This window comes from Ambystoma mexicanum, chromosome 8, assembly GCF_040938575.1.
Source record: "Ambystoma mexicanum isolate Mex_15411 chromosome 8, UKY_AmexF1_1, whole genome shotgun sequence".
Lineage (NCBI taxonomy): Eukaryota > Metazoa > Chordata > Amphibia > Caudata > Ambystomatidae > Ambystoma > Ambystoma mexicanum.
In genome coordinates this window covers 1252666239-1252687563 of record NC_090929.1, presented here as the reverse complement: position 1 = coordinate 1252687563, position 21325 = coordinate 1252666239, and the positions used below count along the sequence as shown (strand labels likewise).

At 49.1% G+C, this 21325-nt stretch overlaps 1 protein-coding gene across 1 annotated transcript in view; it reads left to right on the top strand.

The window, feature by feature from the left end:
• KIF11 (kinesin family member 11) overlaps positions 1-21325 on the top strand; it is a 705022-nt gene that overhangs the window by 664388 nt on the left and 19309 nt on the right. The window contains exon 22 of the mRNA XM_069611368.1: positions 8938-9051. Within this exon, the coding sequence (XP_069467469.1) occupies positions 8938-9051 (114 nt within the window). The remainder of the gene's footprint in view (positions 1-8937; positions 9052-21325) is intronic.

Sequence of the window (21325 nt, the reverse complement as noted above, 5' to 3'; positions counted from 1 at the left end):
GGTTGGGAACAGATCCAAGGGTGCCCGGAACGTAGTTAAGTGATCCCCCCCCACCATTAGGAGCCAGGCTGTTTTTGAATTTTCATCAACCAGGTTCGGAGTATGTGTTTTTGAATGTAGAGAAGTGATGTATGAGAATTTCTAATATAGTGAAGTATGGGCGGACGCAGGAATGTGGATTCTAATGATTTAGTGAAGGGATTTATAAGGTAGGGGTCATAACGGGTATTAATTTATATTATTCTTTAAGTATGATAATGGATTGGGGACATGAACGCCTCGCCTCCTCCGACTCCTGCTCACTCCGTCGTTCTCCAAACGTCCTCTGTAGTGTTCCATCTCGTGAACGCCTTCAGCATTCTGCTGCTAACAGCAAACATGACAGCAAAGCTCTGTACTACACATCCCCTTTCTTCCACTAAAACGCCTCCCAACTAGGATTCCACATAGTCCATCAAGTATCTGGGTCTTCGTTAATTCCTGCTAACTCTTGATGACCTCTGCGATGTAGCTGTATTATCTGCCAAGGCAAACATTTCCCCAGACATTGAACCTTCCTTAGAAGATCCACCACCACACACACACTATCCCTTCCATCAGCAAAACCTATCGTGCCCACAGCCTGCACCTCAATGTTCCTCCTCCATCAACACCATCACTCTCCCACTGTTCCACACTCTGCCATCACTGGTTCTCACAGCATGCCGAAAAACTTCCACAACTTCAATGGGTTTCGAACACTGACAGTCATCCTCTCTCAATGCAACTTGGACCTTGATTCTGACCCAGGACCAAACCTGTGGCACCTTTCCACTCCTGAACTTCTTATCATGCTGCATCTTGTTGGTTAACTGCCTATGCCAAATGTTACTCTCAACTCCACTTAACTCCAGTTTCCTGCAATTGCTGTCAGCCATAGCACTCATCCATCCTGGAAACAATTTAGTGTTTGCTTTCCTCCCCCTGCTCAATTCAAAGGGCGAGACCCCAGTGGTACTATGTGGCATGAATCTGAGAGCCACTACAGTCTCTCACCACAGTTTTCCAGTCTTTTCCATTCAACCATGCCCATTTTATAGCATCCTTTATGACCCTATTGTACCTCTCAACAATCCCATTGGTTTAAGGGTGATAAATGGCACTGACCCTATGAACAATAGATCTTTCTTCCATATACTTCTCCATTTCCTTAGATTTAATCTGAGACCCATTATCAGTTAGTACTTCCTCAGGGTACCCGACCCTTTCACACAACTCTTCTACAAATTCACCTTCCGAGTCGTTACATGAGGGGTCATCACTAGATCAGCCTGTTGGGGAGAATTCTCATAAATGTGCGAATTCCCTTCACCTTAGAAACCCCCAGCAACTTTGCTGGATTTTGAGGACTTTCTTTTTTTTTACCTGGAGAGTGTGTGACCCCTTTTCCCCACTCTCTCATGTATTTTGATAAGTGTTTTTCCCCTGTGTTTAGTTTGGTTATGGAGTCCAACCAACTCCATAGGCATTATATTTTCATTTGTGTCACACAGCACCCTCGGTGCAGTGGCACAGGCATGCCTTTTCAGGCTTCCCCGAGGTTTAAATACCTTCTCTGGGATAAACTACTGTTTCCCAGAGTAAGTAAAGTGAAATTGACTTTACTAGTCTTTTAAATTCCTAGACCCAGCACACCCTATTTTACAATAGTGCTGGAGGGGTTACTTAGTATCCCCTGTGTCTAGATACTCATGTAGCAGCCAAATGCTACCCTTTCCTCTCAGAATGGCTAGTGGCAGTTGTTTAACAACGAACTACCATGATTTTTCCCAACCCCAAACTATCCGTAGCTCTGGTAACATTAAATTGTGGGAGCCATATTTTTCAAGATGGCGTCTGAGCCCCCTTTGTAAAAACAGCTCCCAGTCTTCTTTTTTTTGCCATTTCATTTTGGAAAGGTCCTTCTAGAGTTTGTCTCTGCGTGCCAAACCACTTTTGGTCCCTTTGTTCCTACGCCTTTGGCTGGCTTCAGGACTGAAGACTGCCTCTGGCAGCCGAGTGTCTGGGGTGGGCAGGAAGTGAGGGAGGTGCCCGAAACTCCCATGTGCTTAGTCTCCTAGGAGACCCAAATGCACTCTGGCGTGATTGGCTGGCTGACTGTCCGGCAAGGACAGCCACCTTGCTGGGTGAGTGGCAGCTAGGCTGGAATGAAAGGGAGAAAACTGTTTAAAAGGCGTGTCTCTTGGACTGGAAAGCAGAGTCGACCACTGGAACGAAGGAACCAAAGAAGAGCTTGGAGAGGACGGCTGCTGCAACTCCAGGACCGTTGGTTTGCCCTGTGAAGCCCTGCTGCAGGTCCGAATCGCCAAGTTCACATCGACAGAGAAACCCCTGCAAGGACGACTTCTCCCTTTCAGTTGGTGGGACCAATCCACTTGCAAGTAAACCACCTGGAAACCCATCTAGGAGATGGTTTAATTTGATCAGAGTTGCTGCAGGAAACCGCAGGGCCTGGGAGTGGGACACCAGTTTGTGTACTTTACTCACAACCACCGAAATTGAAGTTTGCCAAGTGCTAGCTGTTCAACATGTAAGTGCAGGAGTCCCCCGACGTCCTCCTTCTTGCCCCAACAACTGAAGCCCAGGAACAGCGAGATCTGCAGGAACTGTCCGGGACAGAGGTAATCAGCTGCCACCTTTTCTTCATTGTAAAGTACTGTGAAACACGACTGAGAGAACTTACCTCTCGCAGTGAAAGTGCTTGACTCTTTTGCAACTCAAAGGCCTAATCATCTTGTGACCCAACATATGATTCTTCTTTTTACAAACTACTTCTGAGAACTTGTGCAGAGACTTTTCAGTTTACTTACCAGAATCGCTTTATCCTATCCAAGACTTTAGCCCATTGACTTTGGCCTAGCCTATTGAATTGACTCTTCTGGTGAACTCAAAACATTTGCACTAAGCATAATTGTAACTGTTAGGCAGTACCCTCTGGGAACACCACACACAATTAGGACTAGAGGTGTAAGCAAAAACCAACCTTTGGTATAAGTCTGTACCACACACCTTTGGTAGCGAGCTGAGCAGCCAGGCTTATCTCAAGAGGGAATGTGAGCAGTAGAAGTTACACAGAAGTATCACAATTACAGCGGTTCAAGTAGACACTTGCACTCAAGCTTTCTTGGTAAAAAAATACTTAAACATTTATTTAGTCAGTTGGAAAACTTTCACTGGTAGAAATCAACTCAATATTAAACACCAATATACTACAGCACACAACTCTTAAATTGTAGGGACAGTTTGAGCTCCCCTGAAAAAGGAGCCAAATGGCACTTCAGTACTTTTTAAATGGGAATAAAAAGGGAGAGGTTTGTACAAGGGGTTAGAAAACACTTCTTTTAGAAAATGCAAAGGTTCAATGTACCAGGAGGGTCAATTCAATAGGCCAGGCCAAAGTCAATAGTCTAGTGTTCTTGGATAGGACAGCACAGTTCTGGTACAGATGGAGAAGTCTTTGTAAAAGTTTTTAGAAGTAGTTTAGATGAAAGCAAATGATATGCTGGGTCACAAGCTGATTAGGCCTGCAAGTTGGGAAAGTTTCACGAACTTTCACCGCAATAGTTAGGATCTCTAAACCGGATGGCACAGTACCTTAGAGTGAAGCAAAAAGATGTAGCTGAAGACATTGGTTCCTGGCAGTTCCTGCAGATCTCTGTTCCTGAGCCTCAGTCGTGGCGACAAGAGGGAGGATGTCGGGGGACTCCTGCACTGCACGGGATCATTGTCAGAGCAAACAAAATGGGGTCACTTCAGCTCAAGTAGCTGTGGCTTCCAAACACAAACTGGTGTCCTCCCTCGTTAACCGTAACCAGCTCCGAGAATGGTATCCAGGCGTTTGCTGAGTTGATTGGTCCCACCCACTCAAAGGAAGAAGCCGTCCTTGAAGGAGCTTCTCTGCCGAATGGAGATCTGGCAATTCGGAGTTTCAGCAGGTCTTCACCGGGCAAACCAACGGTCCAGTGATTGCAGCAGCTGTCCTCTTCCAGCTAGTCTTCGGTTCTTTCGTTCCAGTGGGCGACTCTGCCTTCCAAGCCAAGAGACTCGCCTTTTAAAGTTTTCTCCCATTCATTCCAGCCTAGCTGTCACTCACCTAGCAGGGTGGCTGTCCTTGCCGGACAGTCAGCCAGCCAATCACACCAGAGTGCGTTTGGGTTTCCTAGAAGACCAAACACAGGCGGTTTCTGGCCCCTCCCTCACTTTCTGGCCACCCCAGACACTCGGACGCCATGGGCGGACTTCAGTCCTGAAGCCCACCAAAGGATCAGGAACAGAGGGACCAAACCAGGTTTGGCGCGCAGAGTTAAACACCAGAGGGACCTTTCCACAAAAACGGCAAAAAAAGATGACCGAAGTCTGTTTTTACAGAGGGGTCTTGGGTGCATATTAAAAAAAACATGGCAGACCCGATTTTTTTTATTTTTTATTTTTTATTTTTTTTTACTAGTGGTGTTCGCGGTTGGGAAAAATCATGGTAGTTCGTTATAAAACCACTGCCACCAGCCATTTCAATAGGAAAGGCTAGCTTTTGACAGCTACAATTTTTTTTAGACACACGGGATACTAAGTAACCCCTCCAACACTCTGTAGGAAGATATTGCGTGCTGGGTCTAGGAATTTAAAAAGACTAGAAAAGTCAATTTAACTTTACATTCTCTGGGGAACAGCAGTTCATCCCAGGGAAGGTATTTAAACATTGGGAAGTCCAAAGGACATCCTTGTGCCACTGCACTAAAGGTGCTGTGTGATGCAATGATAAAAAGATGATGCCTATGGAGTTAGCTAAAACTCCATAACCAAAGTAACAAACACAGAAAATGCATTGAAAAGTTCAAAGTCCCAAAGTTTAGCAAAATAGCTGGAGGGCTCTAAGGTGGGAGGAATTAGCACTTGTATATGAATTCTCCCCAACAGTAACCTTTTATGTTCTAATAACCTTTCCCTTTGACTCCTCTTGAAAAGTATTCTGAATGCTAAGATATTCATGTCCCCAGCACCCTTGTTACTAAAGTTACCTATAGGTATACAAACAAAGGGGGGTCTGGGAATCTCTCTACCAGCACAAACACAGCCCAATGACCTGTTCTTGGGTGAATAACCCCTGGGAGAGACTCTACCAAGTCTTTAGCTCACTGTCCTTTTCACAGAGAAGAAATTTCCCCGCATATCAGCCTTTGTCCTGCCCAGGGGCAGTCCAGCGCCGAAATGCTAGGCAATTCTCCTCTGAACAAGAGTACCATCAGTAACCCCATACACGTGTTTCAGCCTTGTTGGGCCTCCTTTTATATATTCAAATTCACTCTCACACTCTCCATCCCATGTGAATTTCTTGTACATCTTTAACAAACCTTTTAAGTTTCCTGTGTGATCCGCAAAATTCTGAATTTAGAATAGTACTCCGCCATGCCTAGGAAGGTCCCGAGTTGCTCTTTGTTCTTGGGCGTCACCATCTGCTTTGAGTCTGCTAGATCCTTTTTTGGTGATAGGCTTCCTCCAGATATTACATGGCCTAAATATTCAATATCTTTCTGATTGATTTTTCATTTCTCTTTACTGAGCACCATTCCCACTTGTTGCAACTTCCTGAGTACTCTTTCCAACCTCCTATAATGTTCTCCTTCATTGTCTGCGTAAATTAAGATATCATCTTGAAAGAAAACTCTGGTCTCCCCATCAAAAATACAATACATAAGAGGAACTCCAAAACAGCGGGAGCAAAAATGGAGCAAGAGGGTATAGACGAAGGTGTGCCCGTATAGAAATATTTAACGTGCATAAAACTTGTACTATTTGCATGTTAACTTGAAAAGTGATTAAATTACATGTTGAAGCAGCTTGCTAATATGTCAACAACTAAACTATATTTGCGAGAAGCATTAATGGATGTTTAAACATGTAAAGGTGAGGAACCAACAGAGATAAATATGGTTGTAAAAACAGTCAGTACAAGAGCAAATTCAACATGAATCCATAGGCTTATTTTTGAAAGAACAGAGAAAATTAATGTTGAAAAGAACAGTACAACAATGTGGTTTGAAACAATATTTGACCCAAAAGTACTGTCTATTTGAGAACCTTGGGGGTTATTCCAAAACACAAAGTACAGCTAAATTGACTGGCTGTCCCTTACTAATGCATAAGTAATGTATAATTGATCCATCATCATGTGCAAGTTAACAAAAGAAATATAGATTTCAACTTTATAGTGAAAATCAATGAAACATTTCATATAGTCCTAGTTGGAACATACCAGTGAGGCTCTCGCACACACTGCGGACCTCACCTTGGCCTGTAGAGTCGGCAAAATACAGGCACTGGTCGCCTCAAACCATGTACTAACTTTCACAGGGACAAAGCAGTCCTTCGGACACACCCATCATTTCTACCCAAGGTGCCGTCTACTTTCCACTTGAATGAGGAAAGGGTCCTACCTATGTTCTTTCCCGATCTAGAGGATGAAGCACAGAGGGTGCTGCACTGCCTGGATGCCAGGCGTGCTCTGAAACTTTACTTGGACAGGACCTAGGGCTTCCGCGAATCGGACGCCCTGTTAGTCACATTCGGAAGGTCAAGACCAGGCTATGAGGCCACCATATATCGCTGGATGGTCTCGGCCACCAAGGAAGCGTATGGAGGCCAGCGCAAGCCGTTTCCGGCCAACATGCATGCCCACGCAGTCAGGGCCAAGGCAATGACCATCTCATTCCAGCGCCATGTCGCATGGAAAGTCATAAGCAGGGCGGCCACTTGGGTCACTCCCTCGGCTTTCTGCAAGCATTACTGTTTGGATGCCGGATCTAGATCTGATGCGGCTTTCTGACAGGCGTTTCTCGGGAACCTATTTGCTTAAGGGGGGGGGGTCTCCTCTCCAACCTGGGGCTACATTCAGTTGTAATCGCCCATGCAGTATGGAGGAAATATGGGGCAGGACGTAAGAGTAATTATAAGTTAATCACTGTAGTGACTAACATACTGTTAGTCCCCTTTTCTCCATAAGTCCCGCCATCCTCCCTCCTAATAATACTGGTGTCATTAGGCAATGTTAAATCTATTGTCAACGCGTCAATGGGGACTGAGGTGTGGCGGCGGAGTCAGGGCAGTTCATGCTCCTTGGGCCGCACCCCCACGTTCCTCTAAATTTAAAGGGGAATTTTTTTTCTGGTGAAAAGGGTTCCTTCTCCTGTCCCTTGGAAGGGACGCGCATGCAGTATGGAGGAAAGGGGACTAAGAGTATGTTAGTCACTATGGTGAGTAACTTAGAATTTTGTAGTGACTAACGTACTCTTAGTCCATAGTCCCGTTTCCTCCACAAGTCCTGCCATCCTTCCCCCTATAATAAGACCAGTGAGGTTGTTCAAGTTTATTACAGCCGATGCGTCAAAGGGGGAATGAGGTGTGACGCCGGTGGGCAGGGTTAAGGGAGCCTGCGCTTCTGTGGCCACGCGGCAGTCAATTTCAAGGGGACCTATCTTTTTCTGGTGGAAAAAAGGTTCAGTTCCCGTCCCTCGCGAGGGAAGCCCATACAAGTGGAGGAAAGGGGTCTATGCACTAGGAGTATGTTGGTCACTCAGTTGAGTAACTCTTAATTTACAGCACAAACCTTTCGAGCTGATGGCCTCTGTGAACATCTGGCTTGAAATGCTGAAGATGGTTTTGCTGGTACCTCTCACCTCTGTGTGAAGTGTCAGCGAGCTGCAACCAGCTCCGTGCGAGCCCTTCACTTCCTTTCACGACAACGCCATCTTGCGCACTCGCCCACATTTCTTGCCCAACGTGGTCTCTCAATTTCATCTGAATCAAGAGATCTGCCTGCCAGTGTTCTTCCCTAACACTCAGTCGGAGGTGCAGAGGCACCTACAGTCCTTGGACCTCAAGAGGGTCTTCAAGTATGACCTTCCTCTGATATCCTTCAGGAAGTCCGAGCAATTGTTAATCACCTCCGGGGGCTCCTCCAGCTTTCAGGCTTCCAAGGCCATCCATTGGCTGTTGGATGGTTCAGGTCTTTTCAGAAACTTGTACGGTCATGGACAAGTTGGTCGTGGAGGGGATTCATGCCTATGCAGTTTAGGCGAAAGCCACAGCAGTTGCGTTTCAGAGACCTGCTTCTTGTGATGTCCTCTGCAGGACAGCTACTTGGGCCCCTCTGTCAAATTTCTGCGAACACTAGTCCCTGGACACCATGCTGGGTTTGGTCAGTTTTGCGGAACCAGTTTACTTCTTCCTATATATGAGACAAGCTGTCACGGCTCCACCCTATGGTCTTGTTTGGTGGAATCGCCCACAGTATGTAGGAAAGGGGGACAGGACGTATGAATATTTAAAGTTACTCCCCATGGTGACTAGAGTACTCATAGTCCATAGTCCCCGTTCCTCCAAACGTTCCCGCACCCCATCTTTCCCTGCTTGTATGCCAGGGGATATGTAATAAGTGTAGCCATGTATCGAAGCGTCCGATTTGTGTTCAGAGGACTTGGGTGAGGCGCTCAAGGGTGGGGTGTTACCACATCCGAGGCAGCACCCCTGTGCGCTGTACTAGCTCTAAAGGGGAAGCTCAGTTTTTCACTGCCAAAGGTTGCGGTACTGTCCCCATTTTGTGGGACGCCCACAAGGATGGAGGAAAGGGGGCCATGGATTAAGAGTACTCTGGTCACTACGGTGAGTAACCTTAATTTCCTGGTCACTGGTAAATGCTAGATGCCCAGTAGCTGCTTTTAACTCCTGCTTATCCAATCTTAATTTCTATCCCTGCTTTTCAGATGTCAATAAAGATTGATGCAAGGAATAGTAGTCTTTCAAAGGTTGGTTTGTCTGTGGGGTAATTCTGGATTAACGTTATGTTTACTAATAAAGTATCTTTATGAATGTTGGCATTAAATATTACTTTCTCACGTTTATAAGGACTCCTTGGAAGAAGAGCCAGTTGCTTTAACTGATGACAGCGTCATTTTCGAGAAATCCTGTCCAGATGTAAATGTTATTTGTCAAGAGAGTGGAGGTGTGCCCTTTTTCCAGGTAATATATTAACGCCATAGATCTGAAAATGGCCCAACAAAATGAAGTGAATCTAAATTATCTAACCAATACATTGTATGCAGTTCTTAGTGTGGTGTATCCAATGTCCTAAGGTCATTCCAACTCTGATGCCTTTTTTTTCCATCGCATGAAGAAAATGTTGACCTTTAACTTTTGAATGATGGTGTTTCACAATTTAGTGATGTAGAACCTAGAGGGGCATGTGAAAGCTAGATCAATACTAGAAAAGTGGGGCAAAACAACCTTTGACATCCCACAGATCACAATTGAACAGTCTATCCGATCATCAAGTGGAAGACATCCTTGTTGAATTGGATAGAGTTTACTGTGTAGATTTTGAAATTGAGTAAAATGCTTTTTGGGTGGCATGTAAATTCAACCTCCAATGTGGTTCATTTGAGCAAATGTTTTGTAAATCTGAAATATGATTTTATAATTCATACTACTTGCCACCAAATAATTCATACAAAATAAGATATATTTTTCCCTTTGTTAGGTAGAATTTCCTTCTTGTGATATTCTCCTCACCTGGCGAGTTCCCCAGCGCATTTTGCTGGTCTATTGGCTTTGTCTGACTCATGAGTGAATGGGAATCCTTTTCTCAACTCAACCATTCTTACTCCTACGTCCCGTCACCTTTCCTCCATAATGTAATGCCGTCCCTCGCTAGGGACGGTGAGACAGAACCTTTTTCACCAAAAAATCATCCTCCCCTTTAAATTCTGATGCGCATGGGGGCGCGGCCCTGAGAGCATGCACTCACCGACCACCGGTGCCTCTCCCCCGTCCTTTTTTCTGCGTCGACTGAAACTGACCGCTTTCACCAGTGCTCATTCGTTAGGACTCCGGCCTTGTAATTCCAAGTGCTCTTCCCCGGAGAAATAGTCTTGTGTTTTTTTTCTATTCCTATTGTTAGGTACTGCTCTGTCCTCTGGCGCCACCCTCCTCCCTGGCGCATGACGACTGCGGGCTTTAGCAGGTGTCAAGCCTGCAAGGGTTCCTTCCCAACGTCCGACCCTCACGTCCTCTGCCTCAGGCGCCTTGGCCGACTGCACCATGTGTGACGCCTTGACTCATGCATGCTCAAGAATCGACTAGCTAGGTGGCGGGAGCTCTTCAGAAGATCTCCTCCAGATCACCTTAAAGCATTTGTGAAACACAAGACCAAGTCGAAGGTAGGTGCCCTGTTCTCCTCACCCTGCAAGGGTGACTCCTTCCCTAGGAGGTGCCCAAGTGGGAGGGACCTCTTGGGTCCTAAGATCAGCAAGAACACGAGGCCTGCACCAGCTACCGGCCCCCAGGCTCAGGGGTGGCAAGATCCTCCCGGCGCTACCGCTGATCAGCCACAAGGCACCGGGTCCCAACCTGAGTGGCTTGTGCCCTAATACCCATGTCTGAGGGGGTGCCTGTATGCAGCACTATCAGCACCATGACCGAGGGCGCTCCGCCTACCAGGCCTTGACCTGAGGTGCAGGGTCGGTCACAACCACCACCGCTCAGTGTACTGGTGGAGGCCGGTCCCAGCTCGGCAAGTACCACGACTCGGGCACGTTGCTGCGGAGCAAAACAAAATGGCCGCTCCCCCGGCACCCTTTCCCTTCAGAGATCAGGCAGGGGAGCACGCTTCCAGGTGGTATTGGACAACGCCCGTCACTTGGTCAACATCCTATACCTCCACTTTGCAGGGCAGATACACATCACCCAATTTAGCAAAACAGGGCATGCTGCCTCAGGGCCCTACCCCTGCACCTATCCCATCAGGCACACCTTTGGCTTGTGAAGATGGGTTCTTCGAGAAGTAACTTGCACTCATTAGATCACCACAGATGGGTACCATCCTCGGGGACCTGCTCCCTCCTGCTCAGCCGCAAGCACCCACGGCCACAACGCCCCTGGGCCCCATGTCTGCACCTGTCACCGCAGCCCCAGCCCCAATGCCTGTACCAGTCACAGCAGCCTGTCATCTCAGCAGCCTTCGGCACTAATAGGCAGCAAGCGACAGCGGCCTGCGTCCAGCACTCCTCCGGCTCCCCCAGATCCGCAGGACACAACAGTGAACACAGACGAAGAGGAAGACCCGACCACCCCATCGCCAGTCAAAGCTTTTCATGAGCGACTGGTGGACCTGGCTGAGTACCTGGGAATCCTGCAGCCACAGGTGGAACAACCCGAGGCAGGGGTACTGGGTGAAGTTCTTAAGCTACGTCCTCCTACTAGATCTGGAATTCTGCTTCAAAAGGATGTCCAAGCATTAGCCAAAAAAGGTTGGCTCAAGCCACACTCTATACAGCCTACCAACCGGCATCTCTACGCGAAGTACAGGCAAACGGAAAGGGTTACCAGCCTATTGTCGGTGCACCCCCAAGTGCGCTCCTGTGATGGCGGCTGCATCACTATACTCTAAGACACAATGCCCCTCAGCGGCTTCGTCTGAGCAAGGAGGAAAAGCTCTTGGAGGAACCTGGAAAAAAAATGTACTCCAACGCCACTCTCCACTTGCGCCAGGCCAACGCTGACGCCATGTTGGCGGCTGTCAACAAGAAGCTGTGGCATGAAATTGCAGATTTCCTTCCTTCGCTCCCCGCTCACAGCCAGGCTCGCTTGAAGACTGTGCTGGCTGAGCCCAAAATCGTGGCACAAGATCTAATGGCGTACACAGTGGCCCACATTGACAAATCGGGCCCAGCCATTTGTATTGCTACGGACATGAGAAGGATGGTTTGGCTCAAGGTGACAAAGTTCAACCCAAATGGGCAGGAGCGCATACTAGACCTGCCTTTAGAGGGGGGCGACCTGTTACATTCAACAACGGATGAGGAACTTGATAAGAAAAAGAATGGTTCCTAGTGATGGCCTCGACATCCAAAGCATCAAATGCAAAAGCCTCAGAAAATAATGAATCAGAAAAATGCTTTCTTTTTTCATTTTTTTAATTGGGGGGGCGGGGGGGCTCCCCAACCCTGTTTTTTTTACCCCTTAAATCACATTTTTATTTTAAAAAAAACTTTTCCTACAAAAAGATTCATTTTTTCGAGGCTTTTTGATTCGATACTTTTATATTCGAGGGAATCACTGGATACCAATAGAATAGCTCCCAGACAGTAATCTCTATCGATTCTTACTAAATCCACACGCAAGACCTACAGCCAAACGCACCAGCACACGGACAAAGGTTGGTCCTTCGGAGGCTTTAGGTCTTCCAGGAGAGACGGTCCTGACAGATCCCCTAGCCTGCACAAGGCGGGTAACGAGTGTTTTTTCCAGTCCCCCTCCTCAACCCCAGCCTCGTAGGGTAAGAAGTTGTGACCGGCTCATCCGGAACCACGAGTCTCCAGTGGGGGTGGGGGGAGGTGGGGTAGGCTTGTCCTTCACGTACACTGCTGACAAAGTTCACAGACCCATGGATCCTCTGTGGTATCCATGGGCTACCGGCTCCTGATTCCTCCTTCTCCTCCCCTCCCGCAGATTGGTACAGCAACTCTGCTGCCGGAAATCCACAGTGAGCCAGGCAGTTTAAGTCCCAACCTCGGAGCGGGGCCTGGGATTCTATTCACTAATTTTCACCATACACAAAAAGGACCAGGCTGGCCTGAGTTGTGTTGGACCTTTCCTCCTTGAACCTTTCCCTTCCCCTTCCCCTCCAAAAGTTCAAGATGATTACTCCAGCCTTCATAGCGGTGACATTGTGTGTGGGAGACTAGATGTGCTCCCTGGATCTAAAGGATTCCTGCCTAAAGATCCTAATCTGAAAACCCCATCTGTCCTTCCTGAGATTAAAGATCATGTGTTTTCACTTTCAATACAGGGTTCTACCCATTGGATTCAATTCGATCCCCAGAGTCTTTACAAGGCTAATGAACGCAGTGGTAGCCCTACTCGAGGCACAGGGACATCCCATTTATCCATAACTAGAAGACTGACTAGTCCGGGCGAGATCTCCGGAGGCATTCCATCACACGGCCTCAACCCTCATGGATACACTATACAACCTGGGATTTTCTATCAATCTGAAAGTCAGTTATTGCCCATGCAGAGTCTGGCCTTCCACCAGGATCTAGTCTGGTAGGGTACAGACGCCAACCTGCGGATAGGCAGGCCCTTCCAGCAGCCGGCACCTCAGGTCACCATTACTACAGACTCGTCCCTAGAGGGATTGGGGGGAGCTACCCTGGCCAGCCAGTGTCCTTGGAGTTTGGTCACGTCCAGAGCAGCTTGTCACAATCTATGTACCTTTTTATATCCAAAGGTTTGGTGTTCACAGTCCCTACTGCAGATATCAGATAAACAACAAGACAACACTAACCTGGTCCAGTAGCAATTCGTAGAGATGAATGGAAAGCTCACCTAACCTCCTCTCCCCGCGCCGGAGAAACCCAGGTCGAGGAGGGGGAAGTCAGGGAAACCCTCGTGGGGGAGAAAACCCTGTTGTACCAGGAACTCAAAAGAAGCGATGGGCGAGTCTTGATTCCCAGGAGAGACTTCGGGAGTTGGACTTGCGATCGCGAACTATCCTGAAGAGAGAAACCAGGTGGTGTTTAGAAAAGGGAGAGGTTGCTGCAGTAGGACTCTGGTGAGCGATATACCTTTAAATCTGAATGTCTGTTGAGGGGGTGTAAGACGGCTTGCACGAAGGTTGTATTCTGTTCAGCGCGTGGTAGAAAGTAACTCCCTGTCCTTGCTGAAGAGACTGAAGAATGGAGAAAGGTTAGTGATGGAATGAATTAAAGTATGTTGTATGCTGGGGGGGGGTACGGAACTATACGTACTGCAGAGTGTAGAACCAATGCCTTCGGTGTAAGTGTATGGAGAGCTGGTCGGGAAGAGGACCACGGGTAGAGGAGTCTGATACTGAGAAAAGGGAGAGACGGTTGAAAGATTACAGACAAGCGGAGTATTCGAAGGGTAAAGAGAGCTATCCTAGAATTACGAACTCACGGAGCGTGGCCTCTGAAAACAGTAGCAACGCGCTGGACCGAAGACGCCGCCGAAGGAAATCCATTCTGCGAGGTTGGGGGCGGAGTCATCCGACACTCGGATTCGGAAGGCTGGAGCGCTGCTTTTCCTTGCTACCGCCATGTTGGAGGAGGTAGAGGCGATGCATGAAATCCGTCTCCACCTGTGCCAGAAAGTCCACGTGAGCCGCCCCCTAGAGGGAGCGGACTTGACACAGCTGGCTCGAGATGGTTTTCTGGCTTGCCCTCAAAGCCTTCCTCCCCATGATCACCGGCAAGTCTATTCTTATTCAGACCGCGCCACCTGCATGTATTGCATCAGCAAGCAGGGTGAACCAGGTCGCCTCATCTCTGCAGACTGTCGATCGACGTTTGGGAGTATGCGCTGGTGAACATGCACTTGTCGGCAATCCACCTCCCAGGGGAGTCCAACCTAAAGGCAGACATGCTAATCAGGCTGGGCTCGGACAACTACGCATGGCAGTTGAACGGGGAGGTACTTCAGGCAATCTTCACAAGGTGGGATCATCCGCAGGTGGACCTCTTAGACACCAGTACCAACAGGAGATGCCCCCAGTTCACCTCCTGGGTGGGGCAAGGCAGGGGCTTGTTAGGCGACGCGATGCAGATCCCGTGGAACAACATCGTGTACACGTTCCCATCACTCACCAGGTGCACAGGGTCATCTGCCGTGTCAGGGAGACCCGGGGCCTTTGGCTCATCCTGATGGCGCCATTGGTGGCCCGCACGTCCTTGGTTCTCAAACTTCTCATTCTATCGGATCAGCCCCTGATACACTTCCTGGTGGGAACACCACACCTACACTCCCAGCCAGCGAGTGCAGTAGTTCTTGCCACCCCCCAGAGGTTAGCCCTTGTAGTGTGGTTCCTGAACAGGTTACCCTGAAGCATCTGTACCTGTCACAGGCTAACTTGGCTATCCTACGAGGGGCTAGGAGCGACGCTACAGGAGCCAGTACAAAAGCAACCAGTGGACCAGGGTCTGTCACTGGGCAGAATCAAAGGAAATTGGTCCTTTGACTTGCTCGCTGGGCGATGTTCTATCCTTCTCAGCACACCTCGCCCATTCAGGGGTGCAGGTAGACGCATGCTGCACGTATCTGGCTGCCATTGGTGCCTACAAAAACTCAGGCGAGGAAGTCTTTTCATCCTTGAATCCAGTGGTTAAGAGGCACTTGGCGGGTCTGACTAGACTGTAGCCGCCTATCAAGAATCCACACCCGGTGTGGGACCTTAATGTGGTGCTGGGCGCCCGGCTGCATAAACCATTTGAACCTATAGTTTCTGCGGACATCAGGCTAGTTAATATCAAGACAGCCCTGCTAGTGGGCCTTAACTTGGCACGCTGAATTGGCGAAATCCAGGCGCTAGTGTCTTCAGAGCCATATACTACATTTCACAAGGACAAGGTGGTGCTCAGAACACACCCCGCATACTCTTACGTCCCGTTCCTCCATACTGCATGGGTGTCCCTCGCGAGGGACGGGAGACTGAACCTTCTTCACCAGAAAAAACCTTACTATTTAAATTTGGAGGTTGCGCTGGGGTGCGTCCCTGGGAGCATGTGCTGCCCGGACTCCGCCCTCTGGCACCTCACCTCAGTTCTCTTTTCCACGTCGACGGGTACGGGACGAATTCACCAGCGCTCTTGGGTTTGGCTTCAGCCACGTGCTCTTCCCTAGATATTCGTCTATCCTTTATTCTTTTTTTCAATAGGTACTTGGTCCTCTAATGCCATGCTCCTCCCCGGCGCATGTTGACTTCAGTAGGTGTCCAGCCTCCGAGGGTCTCTTCCCCACGTCCGACCCCCACGCCCTTTGCCTTCGCTGCCTTGGCCCCAACCACGGCTGGGAAGGGTGTTCCGCGTGCGATGCGCTGACTCCACGTGCACTGAAGAACAGGCTAGGTAGGTGGAGGTAGCTCTTTCAGAAGTCACCTCCGGAGGACCTAAAGGACTTCGTCAAACATCGGTCGAGGCCAAAAGCAAGGCCTCTATTTACCATTGCACCCCGTAAGGGAGACTCCTGTTCAAGGAAGCGCCGGGCCGGGAGGGACCTTTCGGGTTCACACCAGCACGCGTACCAAGGCTAGTCAGCTACCGGCCTTATGGCCGAGGGGTCTCTGGATCCTTCTGGTGCCAGTGCTGAAGAACCGCAAGGTTCTTTTACCGGGGTTACTCCCGAGGGGGCAACGCCCTACTACCAGCATAATGACCAGGGGGGCGCCTTCACGCAGCACTACCGGCAGTTTTGCCGAGGGCAATACTCCTCCCTGCTCTAGGCCTGGGGTGCAGGATAGGCCCTATGTTCCAACACCAAGCGTCTTTGACCGGGCTGGGTCGGATGAGCCAGGCACCATGACTTTGGCAAGCAGCTTGACAAAATGGCCGCCGTACCAGACAAGATGGATGCTCGTCCGATACCCCCTCTAGCAGAGCGGATGGAAGAACATGTCACAAGGTGAGACTGGTGTCAACCAGGTACGTGGCCTTTAGTTTATCCATCAGCAGCGCAGGGCATGTTTCTCCTGCACCACAGACTGAGCGTGACCCGGCTCCAGCAGCCCGCAGCCACTCAGTCAATATCACCTGCCACCTCTGCAGCCTCCAAAGACGGGTTCTTCGAAAAGGTTCCTAGCGCAGATGCGAACCCCCCAGATGGGGGCCATCCTTCGGAATACTATCAGTGACAGGCTACCTCCGGCCCTCCCACTGGCACCGATAGTCATTCCTCCATTGGCTCTGGTGCCTCTGGCCCCAGCGCAGCCCGCGTTGCCCCTGCCGGCTCCTCAGATTCTGGCACCCCCGCAGGCATTTCCACAACAGCCCCTGCAGCAGCCCCCAGCTCTGGTCTCCACACCGCAGCCCACAGTCCCCAGTACTTGTCTGCCAACTATGGATCCACCGAGCACGCAGGTAGACAGACTAGGAGGAGGACCCTGACACGCTATCTTCAGCCAAGGCCTTCCACGAACGCCTGGCGGCGCTGGCCGAGTATTTGGGCCTTTCTCAGCCCAAGGTCGAACAGCCCGAGAAGGGGGTCTTGGTAGAGGTTCTCACCCTAAGATCCCCTACCAAAACGGGGATCCTGATGCAGAAGAACATAGTTTCTCTGGCCAAAAAGCGGTGGCTCAAGCCGCACTCCGGTCAGCCGGTCAGTCGGCACCTCGACGCCAAGTACAAGCAGATAGAGGGGGGTACACTCTTGCTTTCAGCGTATCCTCAACAGCACTTTTCAGTGATTGCTGCGGCGTAACTCTACTCTAAGCCTGTCGTCCTCTGCTTCCTCCTCAATGCTGCTAGGCAAGGAGGAGATTATCTTGGAGGCGTACAGGAAAAAGCTGTACTCCAACGCCTCCTTGCACCTCAGTCAAGCCAATGCTGATGCCATGCTGGCAGCTGTTAACCAAAGGCTCTGGCGGGAAATTGCGGATAAAGTAAAAAGTTCAGAACACTCTAACACTGAATATCTAATAAGCAATAGGGTGTGCAGTCTAATTTTGTGTATTCGTCAAAAATTTACATCTGTTTTGAGGTGCAAAGGAGAAAGACCGTCTTGACATCTAGGCTGTACCATACATATGAAAAGGGGAAGAGTTCCCAATTTGAGAACTTGCGTCCCCTGCACACTATCTAGCGTCTGATAAGAGCAGACTAATAATTTTTGGAAATCATTCCATTCATAATTGCATAGATTTCAAGCAAGCATTTGCAGAAAAAACTTTGTCAAATATGGATTCCAAGAAAACACAATTTAGTAATTATTTTTCACAAGTATCTTCTTTTTAATTGGTTCTTAAGATGATGCAGAAGCAACCCAACGCGTTTCGAGTGCTATAACGCTCTTCACCAGTGGCAATATAGGTTCTTGTGTATTTATGGGGGAGTTAGAAAACCGACAGCAAGATGGAAAAAAAGGGCTCAGGTGCCGGTATCTTGAAATCAATAAATGCTGGTTAAACTGTGGAAATGGCTGTATTGAGCATCATAGTCCAGGTAGATACCAGTTCTGCGACTAGTCTTGATCCAGATTCTGCCTGGAAAAAGTGTCTGAGGCAAAGATCACGGTTAATGTCCAGTAGCTTCCATCTAGCCTCAAACGGTTAAGATGAATTGGTCCTAGATGCTTATCCCGGGTCCTGAAGGTGCAAGGTGGCAGGGAGACTCTGGTCCAGACGCGGGATAAGCACCTATGACCAATTCTTCTTAACCGCAGAGTATTGCATCTTGTCTTTCGAGAATCGAAAGATGTCGAAATGGGCGTGCCTGTAACACTATCCTTATGTGACGTGTAGTGTACCCAAAATCCCACACGCGTCGAGGTCCCTCAGATTGTTTTTTTCCACCCAGTCTACTTGTCGCCTTATGCGGAGCTCGTCCAGATACATTGTTATTGTTCTCCTCCTTATTGTTCTCCTCGACCTTTGGTCGTATATTAAAGTTATTGAATATTATCCTACCGTCCCTTCCATCGACGTCTGTTTCCAAATCTCTGCCGAAGACTGTTCCACGGATCTTCGACGGACCGTGCTCTGGTCGGTGCTTCCGACCACGTGGCCGGGCCTTCTGGCCGACCTACACAGTAGGGAGAGCGGGGTCGGGGTGGAAATTTCCTTTTCTAAGAATGCCTTTCCCTTTCCTCTTTGTTCCCTGGGTCTTTTCGTCACTATTTATTTCCTCAGCTATGGAGAGGACTCAGTTTAGGTTTTGTCTTTTTGTCTTTCTTGTAAGGCCAAATTCCCCTGGAAGGGTAAACACTAAGTGTAATCGGTGTTTGCCCCTTAATCACGACGAGACGGTTTGTGCGGCTTGCAAGCTCCTACATCTGAAGACACTGAAGGAGCGCACTGTGTTAAGCGATGGGTGGTCTACGGAATGTCGCAGGCAGAGTCTAGTTCTCCCGCTGCCACAACCGCTGATTGTGACTAGGGACTGAGTGACGAACAGGGCTCTGATTCGGAGGCGATTGACCTCTCGGTGGAGCATTCTCGCTCTGTCGTCTGTCCCTGGCCCCACTAGGCAAGACTTGGGTCCTGCTATGGGGACTGTACATCCCGGCGACAGACGCACACGTTTCACACACTAAGAACACAACCCCAGGGACGTCTTCGACGAAACAGTCGAAGCGGTCCATAGCGCCATCGGGCACACTGGTAACTTCGGCCTTGCCCGCCAGACGCCAGGATAGGCAGCCCTCCCCGCAACCGCAGGTGCGCCTTGCGACTGGGCCCTCTAAATTGAAGAGTCCTGCCCCCAATATTCAGGAGTCTGTCGAGACGCATTGGAATAAAGCGTCCATGGCCGAGAAGGCCCTGGTTCTGCTGAAAGTAACCGCGCAACTGCAGGGCCGAACTTTAAAACTTCCCGACTCTGAGGTGATTACCGAAAGCATCGCTAGGATTATTTCGGCGGATGGTCAGAAGCAACGGTTCAGGGATTCATCGAGACCCAAGGACAAACCAAAGGATTCGTCTAAATCCAGGGATAGGCCGAAGGATTCATTGGAACCCAAGGAGAGGCCCAAAGACAAACCGAAGGAGACATGTCATCCGTCGGTCCCCCGGAAATTACTTTTCAGAAGGCATTGGAGGGATTTCTTCAATGTTAAGAAATCTTGACGTTTGGCGACAGAAGATCCATTACAGGAGCCCTTTACACCCCTGGACTCCTCTGGTTTATCTATTTGGACCAGAGATAAATTTGAGGGATGTATGGAGAGTTTCTAGAGGTTTGTAGAACTCTAGAGAAATTCACACCCAAATGTCCTAGAGACAACAACCCCATCTCCCTGTGGCTAAGCTTCAGAACGTCTTTGACCCTTCGCAAGAGGAGGAGGTTCCTGTGGACCTATTCAGTCACCTACTCCCAACACCGGAACCTGATGCCTTGCGCCACCACCCCCAAAAGCACACCTACTCGACAAGCCTCCCTGGTCGTCGACCAAATGGTGCTCAATGCCATATTGAGGAAAGCGGCAGAACATTTCCATATTGCTACCCAGAAGGCTGTTCCAGAAACTGATTTTGTGGAGGACATCCTAAAAGAAAAACGAGCCAAGCTATTCCTCTGTTAAATTTGGTCAAGAAGCGGTTGGCCCCTTCTTTGACGCCTGCCCTAATTAGAGCAGTAAATCCTAGGGTAGAAAAATAGTTTTGACCCTCCCCTCTGACCCCTTTTACATCAGGGGTCATGCTACTCCAGATTCACTGGTAGGAACAACCTCCAGGAAGAAAGCAGGGGCTCCCCTATCAACTGTGGAGGCACCCCACGGACTATGAGTTTAAAAGGCTATATGCTCTAGGGAAAAGGGTCACCGCGCCTGTGGCTTTTTCCACTCCCATCACCAATAATACAACCCTGTTGGCCAGCTATGCCGATGCACAATGGGCCATGCTGCAGGAGGGCCTTCAAGAAGTCCCTGAATCGCTGCGAGCTTGCCTGCTCTCCACAGTGGTTGAAGGCAGGCAGGTTAATCAAAGTATCCTTAAGAATACTTTGGATGCGGCAGAGACAGCTGGCAGATCCTTGACTCAAGGTACCCTCCTAAAGAGGCACGCATAGTTGCCAGCTCTGGTTTTAAACTAGAGACTCAAGCCTCATTAATAAGCCGGTGGAGGAGACTCATTTATTTGGAAAAGGGGTTGACGAAGTACTCTAAACTGATAAGAAAGAGATTGACACCCTCAAGACCCTGGATCAGATCACCCAGAGGCCTTTTCTGAGGGGGAGCGGGTCTAAATGTTCCTTTCGTGGTCAAAGTTTCCCTCTGAACCAGTACAGCTCGGGAAATGATTGGTCCTCTACCCAAGCAGCCAACACCTACACCACCCCATATCCCCCAAGAGGCCAACGATGTGGCAAAGAAAGGGGTTGGAATTCTACCCCTCGAGGCCCTCCCATGTCTTCCCGGTCAGCGGCCAGTTAACACAATTTCTTCAAACATGGGAGGGGATAACTACAGACCAGTGCATACTCAAGACCGTTGCTGACCGGTACTGTATAGAAATCGGCCAGTCCCCCCCCAATTCAGACCTCTACGAGCAAGATGCCTGATGCCAGAACATCTACGCATCCCACTACAAGAAGTAGAGACCCTGCTGGAAAAGGGTGTCATAGAAGTCATGCCTATTCTACAGGTAAACAAGGGCATTTATTCAGTGTACTTCCTTGTACCCAAAAAGGATCTCTCACTGCGCTCTGTACTAGATTTGCACCCAGCGAACAATTTGTCAAGCCCCCAATAGTTTTGCATGGTCACTCTGCAGGAAGTCATTCCCCTGCTC